This window comes from Molothrus aeneus, chromosome 17 (genome assembly GCF_037042795.1).
Source record: "Molothrus aeneus isolate 106 chromosome 17, BPBGC_Maene_1.0, whole genome shotgun sequence".
NCBI lineage: Eukaryota > Metazoa > Chordata > Aves > Passeriformes > Icteridae > Molothrus > Molothrus aeneus.
This window is the reverse complement of record NC_089662.1, coordinates 313,009-327,303: the sequence shown is the minus strand read 5'-3', so window position 1 is coordinate 327,303 and position 14,295 is coordinate 313,009. Positions and strand designations below refer to the sequence as shown.

The window sequence follows — 14,295 nt, the reverse complement described above, 5'->3', positions numbered from 1 at the left end:
GCAATACCAGCATATTATGTCAACCCCTTTCACACACATCAACAGTAAAGTCCCCAATTTATTGGCTGAGTATTTATGGCACGAACAGTTCACTGAGAAACTGCAAATGGCAGTCACATTTAATCTGCTCAGGTAAGCATGCAGGACAAGCTTAATAGCTTGTCCTCAGGAGTCTCTTTAGATCTGCATGTCCCCATCCTGTTGAGTCCTCAAAGATTTCCTGCTACTTTGCTATTTCTGTGCCCCTCTTAGCAAATGAGGTTAGCAAAGGCACCTCAGTGTGCTCACCCACATGGCCACACCAGGCACCTGGGCTTCAAAGGCAGCAGAACTGGCAGCACAAAAGTCACCTTATTCCACCTCTTGGTGTTGAGGGAAATTAAAAAAACCAAAACAAAGAACAGGAAAAGAAAAGGTGCATATTCAAGTGTCAAACACAGTGCTTCCAACTTCCTTCTTACTTTCATCTGTTCTCATCTCTTGTACTTCCAATGGTCAGGATCCTCTTGGTACCATTCCCTTCTCTTTGCTCACAGGGATGCAAGAAAGTTCTACCATTTTATTCTTCCAGAAGGGAAGAGAGAATAACTGAGCTCAACAGAGGGAGGAAAATTTTCCTTATTTTCATTTGAAAATTCAAATTCACATGATCAGATTACTGGATTTGTTTGAAGATATCCAAGGGCACATGGGGAGCTTCCTCAACCACTATCAAAATATCCAAGATAAACATGAAAGAAACTGTCACTTTATCCACCTTGTCCCCGTAAGCTTCCCCGTGTGTCTTAAAATCTGAAAAAAATCTAAATATTTGCAAACTTCTTTGTGAAGCTATCTTATGAAATGCACAGCAGTTAATGCATGTTTCCATGAAAAAAAATTCTTCAAAGAACAAGTATTCGAGTATTATACTAGAATCTTCCAAAATCAGGAACTAAACAATCTCGTTGTTTAAAGCTGTTTCTTCTAAGTGCTCTGAAGTGTAATGAATTTTCACTGACATAAGACCAGATAGAGAGACTTATCTAGGTTATGAGCATCCTCACAGATTCACATAATCAAACAGAAAGATAAACTGAGAAACATAATCCTAGAAATTAAGCACAAAACAACTACATTTTTTAATGGTTTGGGGTTTTTTTGAAAAGACAAAGGATTTCAACTTCCTTGAATGGCACAGACTCATAAGAACTGGGATGAGTGCTCACCATCCTCTATCACATCACCACTGTGAAAGTTCATTATAATCTCTAAATGCCACACTTGCACATAGGACACATCCCAGTGAGTGAGGAACAGGGAGGAGATACTGATGGGCCTCATTCAGACCTTCCTACAAGGAAGGGCAGTGAGGGATGCACAAGAATAAACAAGATGCTAAGTACTGTCTGTCTGCTATGATCAACAGAACAACATAGACACAGGCAGCTATGGAGGTGATCTCCAGGAGACAGAGCATCTGTCATAGATACAGCAGCCTAACCTCAGATTTTGTTTGTGTTTTCCTCATCACTGTGACTCAAGTTCTTTCTTACTGAAAGAAATCTAGAAGTATGTTGGGAATTATTTATATTTTGTATGTATATAAATAATATATTATTATTAATATGTATTGTTTCTATGAACGTGTGTGTGTATATACATACATCCCCCCATCCTGTCTGGCTGTTACCCACCGATACTACAGCAGATTTCAGTATAAACAGAGTTTACAGGATACCACTGAACAGTCAAAGTCGTGAAGTTCTTCAGAGATGTCTAGTAGCAATTGCTGACTACAAGAAGTGGTCAAGTACTATTGAAAATAATCCCCTACAAAACATATCACCCTAGGTCATCGTGCCTCATGTCCACTCCCATCCGCCTCCTTTAAGTTTAGGTATCTCAGTAGGTACAAGATTACTTAAAATATTTAATGATTTGGGCAGCCAGGAGTTTAACAGAATTAAGACCTACAACCTTTTAATGACCTTTAATACTTTAATACTTTTTACATCCTATAAATATTACCAACTGACTACGCAGAATAAACCCCAGTGCAGAAAGCATGAAAACTTACAAAATTACATTGAAAAAACACTGCTTACATTTTATGCCATACATTTATACAAAATTGCTCTCTCTAAACGAAGGTGTGAGAAACAACTGCTCACTCAAAAAAATTTAAAGGGTTTATTAAACCTTAATAAAAATACAACAAAGACTAGGTAAGGAAAAGCAGGCCTGGGAACTGCCCTGCCGGTTGCCCACCACATGGTTGGCTCATCTTCAAGGTGGATGTTTCCTCTTTTATATCTCTAGCCTCTCCTAGAGCCTTGTCAGTCAACTCCTTCCTTACTATCCAGTGGTGGAAGTCACTTTCTTACATTCTAACTGGAGGTCAGGTGCTGCCATAGTAACAAGCCAACCTTCCCAAATCCCTGGATTACCAAGACTATGCACTGATAACACATACTGGGGGGAGCAAATTGCAGTCACATAACTATACATTTTTAAAACTTCTTTTACCATATATATAATGTTTACCCCTTAATTGTGAGAACCAACCATTTACTCATCTATAAAAAAGGTATACAGAATATTATCAGTTCCTTACAATGTTTAAAACTTTCTCAAGACTTTTTCCTTTCCATGTTAACTTCCCATGTTAAACCAAAAGCCGTACCATGTTGAACTCTTTCTCTTTCCCGAGGTCTCCGCAGTGCTCTTGCTATGTGGTTCCTGGTTTGGTCTCTAATAGAATGTCGGTGACTATTTAGTGCACTTACAGGTGTTGAAGTTCTTCTCTTTTCTACTTTTTCATCTCTATATGGGGTACTCCTGAGGGTTATGTGTAGAGGAGCATCTACAAACAGAACAAAGACCAAGTCCAAGCTTTAAATACTTTCCAAAGTCAGTCTATTTCAGCAGCAGCAGCTCTGACAGACCATGTGGAATGTTTCTGATCAGACATTGCTCAACTCAGTCCTAGCCCTAAAACGCTAAAAACTCCAATGTTTTTGCTGGATTTGCTGATGAGCTTTTCTTTCAAAAATAAACAGGGGATGTCCACGCATTCCCAAATCTCTATTCTTCAGAAAAACTGTGACTTTTTTTTTTTTTAAGAAAAGATGAAAAGAGAAACAGTTCAGTTCAGCTCAGCAGAGACACAGGCTGGGTCATTTTTATTAGCTCCTCCAAGAGAAAAAGTGCCCATTTGGTTCAATTAGAGGAACCACAGCCAGTTCTCCTAAGAGTGCTTTGCAACATACACAGAAGTGGCATAAAGCAGCTCTGCACATATAAGGAAGAACAGTGTTTAAATACGTACCTCTGAAACAACAGTGTTTCAATCAAGAGTGAGATGCAAGAATTCAGAATCCCTACCTAAAATTCATAAAAATCTTAAGATGCAGACATGGCCTCATATGAGATTACAATTTTATTTACATTAAGTCAAACTATTTCATCCTCCTAACTGCAAGTAGCAACTCCTCCTGAAAAGACTCCTGGACACAGAAAAAGAGCAGTGAAGGTGATAAAAGCTAAAGCTGCATGGCAGATAGGACAGTGGACTGAACAAGACCAGTTGCCATTTAGTTTTGGAGTATTACATCAAGTATCCTGGTCAATGAGACCCAGTAGCCAAGGTGACAGGATGCTGACATTTATCAAAAATATCCACTTCTATCATCATATGCATCTCAAAAGTTCAGAGGATAAGAAAGGCAACTTGTTTCTCATCTGAAGATTAACATGCCATACTTAGACACCTTTAATAAAACAATTCTGAGCAGAACTTGAGAGTGACTGAAAAGGGAAAGAGTCCCAGAGGGCACACTTAGGAGAAAAAACTAGATCAAGCACCCTGCCCTGATCAACATTTCAAGCTGAAGAAATAACAAGGCACATTAAAAGATGTCATTGTTAGAGCTTTCAGAATCACATGGATCTCTTCAAGTAAAAGAAACTCCAAGATGCAGAAATCTGATGACATTTTCCCTGGTCCTCTCTCTCTAGGAAGTTGGAAGTGAAAGGGGAAAAAAAAATTCCAAACAAAAAAAAGAAAAGCCACTTGTAACTACTTCCACAATCAAACTTATCTTCTAGTCAACTGCCCTAGTGATCTACAGCAGCCACAAAAGACAGAAATTAAACCAAAACCCAATTACCACACAAGACCCTCTAAAAGATGCCTTTTGTCCAGACAGGCAATTTTTTTGGTAATTTTTTGTTTGGTTGGGCTTTTTGGCGCTGTCTTTATTTACTTGTTTGTTTTTAATTCAAGTCTATATTTACTTCCTGCTCCTCTGAGGACTCCCATGACTAGGGAGTCAAGATATCATCAGTTCAGATGACAAAAACAAAGGAAGAAAAGTTTCAGATGAAAACTTTTTCCATGGTACACAGTAGCTGAGAAATAAGATTCAGGTACTACATAGTCTCTTTGGGAACACCAGTACCCTAATAAAGTTTATGAAATGCAAATGGTGTATTTCAGTACAGGGTGAAAAGTCACACAAACAATATTTTCTGCAGCTTTCCTAACTGTCTACTCTGCAATAATTTTCCAAAATATTTACAGAACACCACATCAGTGAAACTCAAAATTACAATACAAAAATCCATACACACCTTACAGCATTCACTCAGGCCTCCTAACTTTCCCTTCTCCCAACAGCTCAACTCAATCTCATGAATTAACATTTTAGAACACCACAGCCACCTTGATCCTAGCAGTCTGCAACAGCACAAGGCCTCTTAGCTTCCTGTGGGCTGACACAGATGCACACAGGATCTTGATGGAGCAAAATTGTATTTCATGTCCACTGGGGTTTTGTAGCTTTGTGAGATTTAATTTCAAGGAGATTTTTGCCAAGAATACATCCTGTCTTTTATGACACACAGGTTAATCTATTTCTGTAAAATTTCTCAGCAAGCTGTAACATTGTCCTGGTGGAGGGGTCATGGTACTCTATCATACACTGGATGCTTTTCTTTTTTTTTTCCCCCAGTAACAGACACAAAGACGCTATGTTTTGAAACATCTTTGTTCCATTGAAAAGAAAGTTTAGAGGGTCTACAAGATCTTTGAGCACTCTGAATACATTTTAGAAGTTGTGAATAAATTTGAGATGATGAGATTAAAAACCTGGAAATTTATCCTAAACCTTCGAGATAGCAAATATTAAAACTGATGCAATGGAGATGCAAGCTTACAAGCCTTCCACACTAAAGTGTTCTTTTTCCTCTTCATTTGGTAGTATAACTCAGGTCAGTTTATAAAATCATTCCCTAAAGAACAAAGAACAATTATTCATAACAAACACAACTAAGACCTTATATTTAGGCATGTGGCTTTAAAACTTGCACATTTCTCACATTTTGATTTTCTGCATTAGTACCACCTGCAGAGTTGTGCCACCTGTTTCCATCCTCTGGTCTCCCCAAGCCAACCTTAACCCTCCAGAAGGTTTCCTACTCCTCTGCCTCCACCCAGTCACAGAGCATTGGGTTGTGAGGCTGCAGTGACAGCAGGACCACACTCATAGAGATTCCTATGAGGAGTACACAGGGGATCCCTAAGTGTTTCCTAAAGCTGCTTGTGCAGGCCCCATGAAGACACATACAACACCTGTGTCCCACCTCAGGGAAACCACAAATGCACAAAAAGCCTCCTGAGACCCTGGACAATGTCACTTTCATTGTCATTGAACAGTAATGTTGTGATTAAACATCAGAGCAGATTAATTTCCAGCTCAGATGACAAAGAATACCACTAACAGGAACAGGAGGTATGTTCACAAGATACTGGAGATGAACAAGATTGCTGATTAACTGCCTCCAGCCTTCTTCCATGGAGTTCTTTCAGGTCTCTCTCTCCTAAGCCTGGAAGAAGTATCCTCTGTAGTAGAAGTAGAAGTAGTAGAAGTACCAAGAGCTGACCCAGAAGCTGTGAAGGATCTTAGAAACACATACAAACCTGAAATATGAAATTACCTCAAGCATGCAGAAACCACACAGACAGAGCTTTAGAAAACTTACTACTAAACACATTGAGGTTCAGTGACAGACAAGGCAGTAGCTTTCTGTCCCCTGGAACCCTGATGTAGGACCCCAGGTAAGATAACTCAGCATTCACAGGAAGCAGAGACTGCATTCCCAAGTACGTGAATCAGACAAAGGTACCATCCACAGCTGTGAGATCATTTGCTGGGAACTTCCAGTGGTATTTTCAAGAACTGAAAGACCATGTTTCATCTTGACTTACAGCCACTCCCCAGAAACCAAATGCAGTACTGTCTTGATAAGCCAAATATAACCAGCAACTCTGCAAACACAGAGGCTGTTTATGCAGATCTTCCCTGGCTCCAAGGAAAAAGCCCACATTTGTGTATCACCATGCACACCCACTGCCTAGCAAAGAGGCATCAGTCAGCCAGAATCAAGAGGATACAGGAAAATTTCCCAAAGGATTAATCTTACAACCACTACACAACAGGCCAGTGGTTTGCCTGTTAACAGCTGTTAGAGACAATCAGATGCCCGAGATATTCTAAGATGTCAAAAACAAGTTTGCCAACTCCACCCACACACAATTCAGCTCTCATCAGTAACACAAGTAAGAACAAAATACTTATTTTTTTTACTCATATAAAGAATTCATGGATGGAGTAGTTTATACTAACAGGACATACTGTAATTAACTCTGAGTAGGCAGAATTTTCTAAAAATGAGGTTATGTGAAAAAATTTAAATCTACTGACAAAACGTTTTTTCCTTCTTTAAGTGATTTATATGGACTCCACAGTAAGGACAGATTTTTTACAGTAGGCAAACTAAAAATTGCAGGTCTCTTCCTTTAGTTTCTTCCTCATGGCAAGGAACACAGGAGAGCCAAGAGCAGCAGCGACTTGCCAGACTGAGGCTACTGTACTACACCCACACTCCAAATCAAAGCTTAATACTGCACAGTGCTTTTGAAGTTCCAAAACTGACTTTGGCTCCATTATTACCAAAACTCCTGAGAGGGCCTAAACTGTGTCCTAGGAGTCAATGGGTATCAACTCATGAAATCGCTGTCAGTCCAATTGTGCTGACACCAGTACTGAGGAGCTATTAAGAGCACACAAATCACCTCAGATGGCACTTCCATTACCAACTCCCCTACTTGTTCATGAGGTTTATGTCTCCTGAGAAATCTTCAGCATCCAGCAAGTACAGAGCTTCACCATAGTATGACATGGGGACACATCAGCTATGCAAGCACTCAAGTCTTGACTGTTGGATTTCAGAACATATGTTCAGCCCAAAGGCATTAACTATATGTTAACAAATCTCCAAATGGACAGATTTCACTAAAAAAATGAAAGTCACCAATACAGGAAAAACTCCAAGTCAAGATGTCAAAATTGTGACTTGCAGGTAACAAAGAAAGAAATGAAACAATTCTATGCCTCATGCCCTTGGAGTGGTCTAGGTCAAGAAACAACAATTTTTATTAAGAAAAATCTTTTGCAAGCACTTGATACAAAATAACATGGATGGAGAGACAGACATATCTGAAAGAGACAACTGGTACCTTCAGAGAAAATTGTTTACAGTGTCTGCAGGACACAAGTCACAGTATGGGATGATGTACTTTAACAGTAAACTAAGGGGTTGTGCAGCAAAAGAGAAGGGACCACAAAGAAAGAAACCTGTCTTAAGGTTAATGTATATGGGCACAGAATCCAGTTTTACTTAAGAGTTGGACTTGATGATCCTTGTGGGTCCCTTCCAACTAATTCCAAGAATTCTGTAATTAAAAAAATGGAGTACAGATGCACAGAACAATCAATAAGCAGCTGACAAATTGTCACAGATACTGTACCACATTTAATTTCCAAGCAATTATTCTGATAGAGCATCTCTACTTGAGCTAGCACAAAATCTAAGCAACTCTTTCATCTAAGACCAACACTGAAGTCATCTGCAGCCCAGACTCAAAAAGCCTCTTTTAGGCTTAAACACCCACACATATTTTCTACAGACCTCAATTCTCCTAACAGAGGCCTGCAGATGGCTCTGCAATGCGCCTGAGGTACAATGCAGCCTGAGAGCTGAGGGCAGGTATACCTGCATCTCCTCTAGCCCAGAGGGACATAACATCAACTGCCTTCTTCTATGTAAGGACAATTCTTTCCTGAAGACCAAAGCAGCAACAACTCAAGGAGGTAAGTATTGTAACATGCACTTGGGGGAGGAGCTGTTTCATCATCATGATCTCATACTACCTTCTGATAAATTTAAGAAAGGTATTGCCTGAACATATCCAGTAGCCATGAAATCCTAGTCATTCTGTTTAGGCATATTCTGTAAGGCATACGTAAAATACAAGCTGCAGGCAATAGCAGTACCTTCCTCTCTGTTGAGAGCAACTACAGAATTTAGAGACCTATCGGTCCATTTTGCTACTGCAAAGGCAAGATCCTTCTTTGGAAAGAGGGGGAGACAGTTCAAATCTGTCCCACACTAACCTTTCCAGCTCACTCAAGCTTTGATTCCAGTGTCAAGTAACACAACTTACATACTGGAAATTTTAATTTTGGAATCTTCACTCCAGTGCAAAGCAACTATATGTGAATTGTTCTTTCCCAAATTTAACAACACGGTCACTGAAGACCACTTACATCCATCTTCTTTTCTATGTGTTAACATTTTAATTTTAAGCACTGTGAAGAAAAGGTTTTGCAACTGTTCTCAATTTTACACGTTCTCCTACAACTTTAGAAGTAGTAAGTATTTTCACTTTAAATCCAGCACCAGATGACCCCCACCATTTATTTTATGTGTAGCATAAAGAGTAAGGAGTTCTAGAGGTCTAAAATAAAACTTGTGAGACAAGTGTAACAAAGGTCCTAAAGCAAGAGCATCTTAAATTTTATAGAATAACAAAAATCATGATTGCTGAAATTTTTATCTGTTAGAAATTGCCACCTTTTTTTAAGCACTAAAATCGACCTAATATAGTGAAGTACAAGAAAAGCACATTTGTACCAAAAGGTAAAATGATATTATTTTTAAACAGGAGATTTTTTGCTCACGAAAGGATAGTAAATATGAAAATATACCCACCACATACCAGACTGAATTATGGATTCAAAAGCTTTCACTCTAAGCAGTACCTCCTGAAAAGCCTTTTGAAAAGGTGGCATAAGTGCTCAGTAGACAGAAGGTCTTGCCTAGAAGACAGGCTTTCTATACATGCCATTAAGACACAGGAACAGAACTTCTAATACTTCAAAGTAAGAGCTCATGAATCTCATGAACTCTGCTTTCAACTGTGTAGCACCATCAAACAAAAATTAGAGTCATAAAGAACACACTGAGTTAGAAAACAATGGCACTTAGTATCAGACATATAACTAATATATAATGACATTGTCTTTCCACATCAAGAAAAAATGTACTATAGTTCCACAACAGCAGGCTTCAACTGTGAAGGTGACTTGAGAACTTTACAGCCTACCTGCCCCCCCCCCATCACCTTGATGAAATGTTCAACTGCTGTGAGCACACCCCAGGCACTCTGTGCAGAGAGCTGCTATGGAGTACATCATGGAAATGATCCAGGTGAAAAGTATCCATCCACAAATGGGGAATTAAGAGGGGTGGAGGCTTAAAAAAAGCAAATACAGTTACACCTCAGCTCCACAAGGAATTACTTGCAAGTGATGATGGTGCATCTGACTGTATGCACTAGGAGGAAAGGATAAATGGAAGGGTCAAGATCTTGAATCACTAGTCAGTGCATTCAAGACAATCACAATGAAACAACTTCTCAGATCAAAAAGAATTACACAGTTCAAGAGAGCCAAACAGAAGTCTGGTTATTGAAAAATCCATGACATGCACAAAGCCTGTTTTGATCAATTTGCAGCTGTCAGCAGCCAGTCTTCACACCATGCTTATCTCAGGTATGTTTCTCCAGGCAACACTTGGGTTCAATTAAGCTGCATACAGAGTACAATACATACAAATCATTACATCCTAATGCATTCCTACCTAATTCAAGATTATGCCTTTGCATTATTTAAAGATACAGAAATATTTGGGGTTCATATGTAGTTACAGTATGTAAAGTCACACTTATCTTGTTAGGAACAAGCAGTAGCACCTCAAATGAAAACTCATTTTCTAGACTCTTAAGAAAAGCAGCCACGAAGCAAAGCAAGGCAGGATATATCCTGCTATAGTGAGCTGGAGTTCTGTGAGCAACTTGTAATACTTTGTAGTTCTTAAACAACGTATTAACAAAAGATCAACGGCAAAGACAAAAGACGTTAGGGAATTCAGCAAGGAGAAAGACGGATTTTATAAAAAAGGCTCAATGAGAAGAAAGAAGACATGACTAGTTCTACGGACTTGAAGTACACAGCAACATCAGTCCACAAGCGCCAAGTCTGGACAGGTTATCAACAACCACTGCAGTTCACAACAGACCTAGACTGCCACTCTGGTGTCATGCCAGGCAGAGTGCTTCAGAGAATGAGGGTGAAGCAGAAGTGAATGTGATTTTGCAGACTGCAAAGCAGTTAAAACTTTTTTTTTTTGGCTAACCAGTAAGTTTTTATCCCTTTCCACTGACAATCTGTTGTGTGAAGATCTTTTTCAAGCACAGCTGAAACAACTGCACTTGTAAATACTACGATTTTTCATGACATAGAACAGTAAATACTGCAGAAACTCATACTGGATTTCCAGCTGGGTATGTGCTTGAAGGCAGTAAAGTACAGGTAAGTAAAGTCAAGAGTCTAAAGATAAGGAAGAAATAGGAGAGAACTGGAGGTACCCAAACTGTTCCCTAATACAGAAAAGGACGGAGGTCTCCAACCAATACTATTTATAAGCCAGGAGAAAAATAAAAATCAAGTCAGAAACTCAGGATAATGGGGTTTTTAAAAGGGAACAGAGGTTTAATATGCAAGTGAGCTGCTACAGAAAAATAAGAGAAGCTGCACAGTGGGATCTTTATCAGAAAATGATCTTGAATTCTAGAAGAAACATCTTCATATCTTTCTACAACATGATGTGCACACATACTATGCTTCTTCTCCACACAGAAACATGCTAAGACACAGCCCTGAAAGAGACTCCTTCAGCCCAAAAGAAAATAGATTTCTGGCATTTTCTGTCTGTCCTGACTGCTGCTGTTTAAAAAAAGAAAGAGATCAATACCATACTTACACAGTGAACCAGCTGTGGTCCGTCCTCTTTTTGACCTTTCTTGATTAGCTTTTTCAGAAGCCAAAGAAGCTCTGGTTTGAATATTTCTTTTTACAGGGTTCTGCTGTGATTCTGCAGCCTTTTCCACTCCATGAAAGTATTTCATGTGATAATGCAATAACTTGGCTTTGCGGAAGGATTTTGAACAGTCCAAGAACTTGCATCTAAACTTGTGATCTTGGTCAACAGTTGCAGCTTTTTTTGATGCAAGAAAATCTGTTCTCCTACAAGGTTTTGTTACTGTAAGAACAAAACAGATAAATTGCCCCATGCATATGCTATATTTACCGAATGGTTTCCTAAACTTCAACAGCAAAAAGAAGCATGCATTCACACACATTAGCTATGAAATGCTATAACTAAAATGTTAATGCCTTATCTGCCTTTAAGATTAGTAACTTTAAAGGGAAAACTCTATCCTACACTGCTCATAAATCTGGTTGTCATGACACCACTGTTTTTATGAATAAGTTAAAATATTTTCTTTCCCTGAGTCCTTGCCCAACAGCTGATCTCACTGTATAGTGCTCCTGAAGATAAAAGACTGAATCACACAGAGATTACATCCTTATGTCTGAACACTAAAGATTATTTGTTCACAACTATTCACATCTCTGGTGAAAGCAAGAAAACAGTTCTGCTTCTCTGCTTACAATTATTTTGCTACCTGCTTTCTGGGTGCATAGTTTTGCCACCAAAGCCTGGTTATTTCCAAAGACAATAGAAGCAATGTATTAGAACATTTCAAAAGTAAAATTGAAATTTATTTCTATTTTTAAGTAGCAATGAAACACAAAATTGCTTGCATCTTTTACAAAATGTTCCCTATGAGCTATACTTACTTAGTTTCTCAAAAAAGTAAGGAAAGTGTAAAGATTCAAATGTAAGAACATTTTAAGGCACCTATTCCAAAGAGCACTGCTCTGCAACCCAGGGCTTTATCTATCATGAATTTCAGGAACTTTTAGTTCATATTTTTTCTAAGAAACATACAAAATAAACATTTTGAACTAAATCAGATTACTGTCACCAGTATCTGTACTCAATACAACACAAGAGGTAAAAATGAGGAAACAGATCTAAATAGATCTATGCAATTATCCATCACTAATGCACATACAGCATCCAAAAATCCCTCTCCAGCTAGAAGACAATGGAAAGGAGGTATCATTTTAAAAAAATCCCAGCTTCCAAATACAATTTTTCAATTTGTTTTGCCAGTACTAAAGTTTTATTTCCATCTTTACAAGAGTTTTTGACTTTCAGGATTAAGAAAGCAGTATTTAACTGCAAGACCCAAACCTAGCAACCATGACTAAAACTGAAGGGATGCAGCACACGAGTGAAAATTAAGACACTGTATTAGAAGTAGCTGTAAGCAGGAGACAAAAGTACCCAGAAACATTATGAACAAGAATAAGATTTTCTGTAAGTGCAGTAAGGCTTTGAACAGAAGGAGTGTTAAAGGCAGCGTCAACATGATCCTGGAGTAAAAAGACAGTACAGCTTGTTTCCAAGTTTTTAGCATGCAGTAACAAAAATGGTGTTACTGAGCAGCAGACTTAAATGTTGTCACAGTGCAGAGAAGCATCCGAAACATCTATATTCTGAGGCACATCCAGCCTTTAAGTACTGTGTACAAACAAATCTTTAACATGGAGAAAACACAAGTAGTTGTACCCTAATGCACAGGGAAAGATTAAGTCATATGCAACACCAAGCTGGTTAAAAGAAAGAATATGCAATGAAATTGGAGAACGAAATAGTACAAAGAAAGACGCTAGTTTTGGGTGTTTCACAGTGGTAATGACCAGAAGGAAGACACTTTGGCATAGCCACGTTAAGAACATGCTGACAGGAACATCAATAAGACTGCAGCAAAGCCAGACTCACACTTGCAGAATGATGAAGCTTGCCAATACCAAAATCAAAATATACTGCAGACCATCAAAAGCTGCATTCAGGAAGAATGAAAAAGTATTTCAGGAAGGCTCAGTGCAATGGCCTGTGGGTTTAGTGAAAGCAAACATAGAAAGTTTCTCTTGACTCTAAAGGAAAAAAACCCAGCATTTGGGACTACAGATGCTGAGAACTTGTTACTACTTAATTACCAGCATGAAGCTGTTAGGTCCAAAGACCTAACAAAAAAACATTACAAAGATGACAAGGGAAACTATTACACCATCACACAACTGTCAGGATGAGGCCCCGCATCCAAGCTTGGAGCACTTCCCCTCCACTGAGCTGGACAAATTCTGGAGAAGATACAGGGAATGGCTTCTAACTGATCGGCTACAAGTTAAAAAAGGAAAGGACTGCATTAGCTAAAGTTAGAAATAGGGATAACAAAGACATGGGGCAAATGGAAAGGAAGCAGACAAAAAACTTACTGCAATGTGCAAAAGGAATGTATTCAGAGTAATAAAAATACAGATGATCCCACAAAATTTGAAACAAAGCTTCAGTCATTCCCATCACTACATTTTCCTTCTTTACAAGTAGCACAATAGAACTCCCTGTCACCCAGGCACAGCAGGAAACTGACAACCAACTCTGCCACCCAGGGTAGCCTCTGGAGAGTCCTTGCTCCAGACTCTCTAAAAATAACATCCTACACCAACACCTAAAGAGGCAGCTACCATCCCTACACACAATTTTTGTTCACAACATATGACACTAAAATTGGTTTCTAGAGAAACAAGTTTGGTGTCTTGTCTTCAGATTTTCAGGCAACTGCCTTTACAGAGGAGCTTGGTGGGTATTTTCCATGAGTACAGAGGAAAATGAATGGTAAATTGACACCTGCTATTTCTCCCATGATTATAATCAAAATTCAAACTCTTCACCTGCTTTTCAGTCAGCCATTACAACATTAAGCACAGACACTCATGGTCAAACATCACTGTGTCCTTTAAGCTTCACTACAGAGCAAAACATTCCTTCAGTGCTCCCATCAGCAACCACTCTCACTTTTCACTGGGCTGAATTATCCAAGGGTCAAGCTATGACCATGTTCAGCAGTAAGTTCACTGTAAAATGCACAGTGTG

The 14,295-nt window shown here is 38.9% G+C and overlaps 1 protein-coding gene across 11 annotated transcripts in view; it reads right to left on the bottom strand.

Moving 5' to 3' along the window:
* Positions 1–14,295, bottom strand: part of PHF20 (PHD finger protein 20) — a 71,684-nt gene that overhangs the window by 25,012 nt on the left and 32,377 nt on the right. For 7 of the 11 annotated variants that reach the window (XM_066561826.1, XM_066561824.1, XM_066561827.1 and 4 more), the window contains 2 exons: positions 11,209–11,487; positions 2,666–2,845 (listed from right to left, as the gene is read on the bottom strand). The exons of 1 other annotated variant lie outside the window; for it this stretch is intronic. In XM_066561826.1, coding sequence (XP_066417923.1) covers positions 2,666–2,845; positions 11,209–11,487 — 459 coding nt within the window. The remainder of the gene's footprint in view (positions 1–2,665; positions 2,846–11,208; positions 11,488–14,295) is intronic. 3 more of the 11 variants (XM_066561832.1, XM_066561835.1, XM_066561833.1) reach the window with 2 other exon arrangements.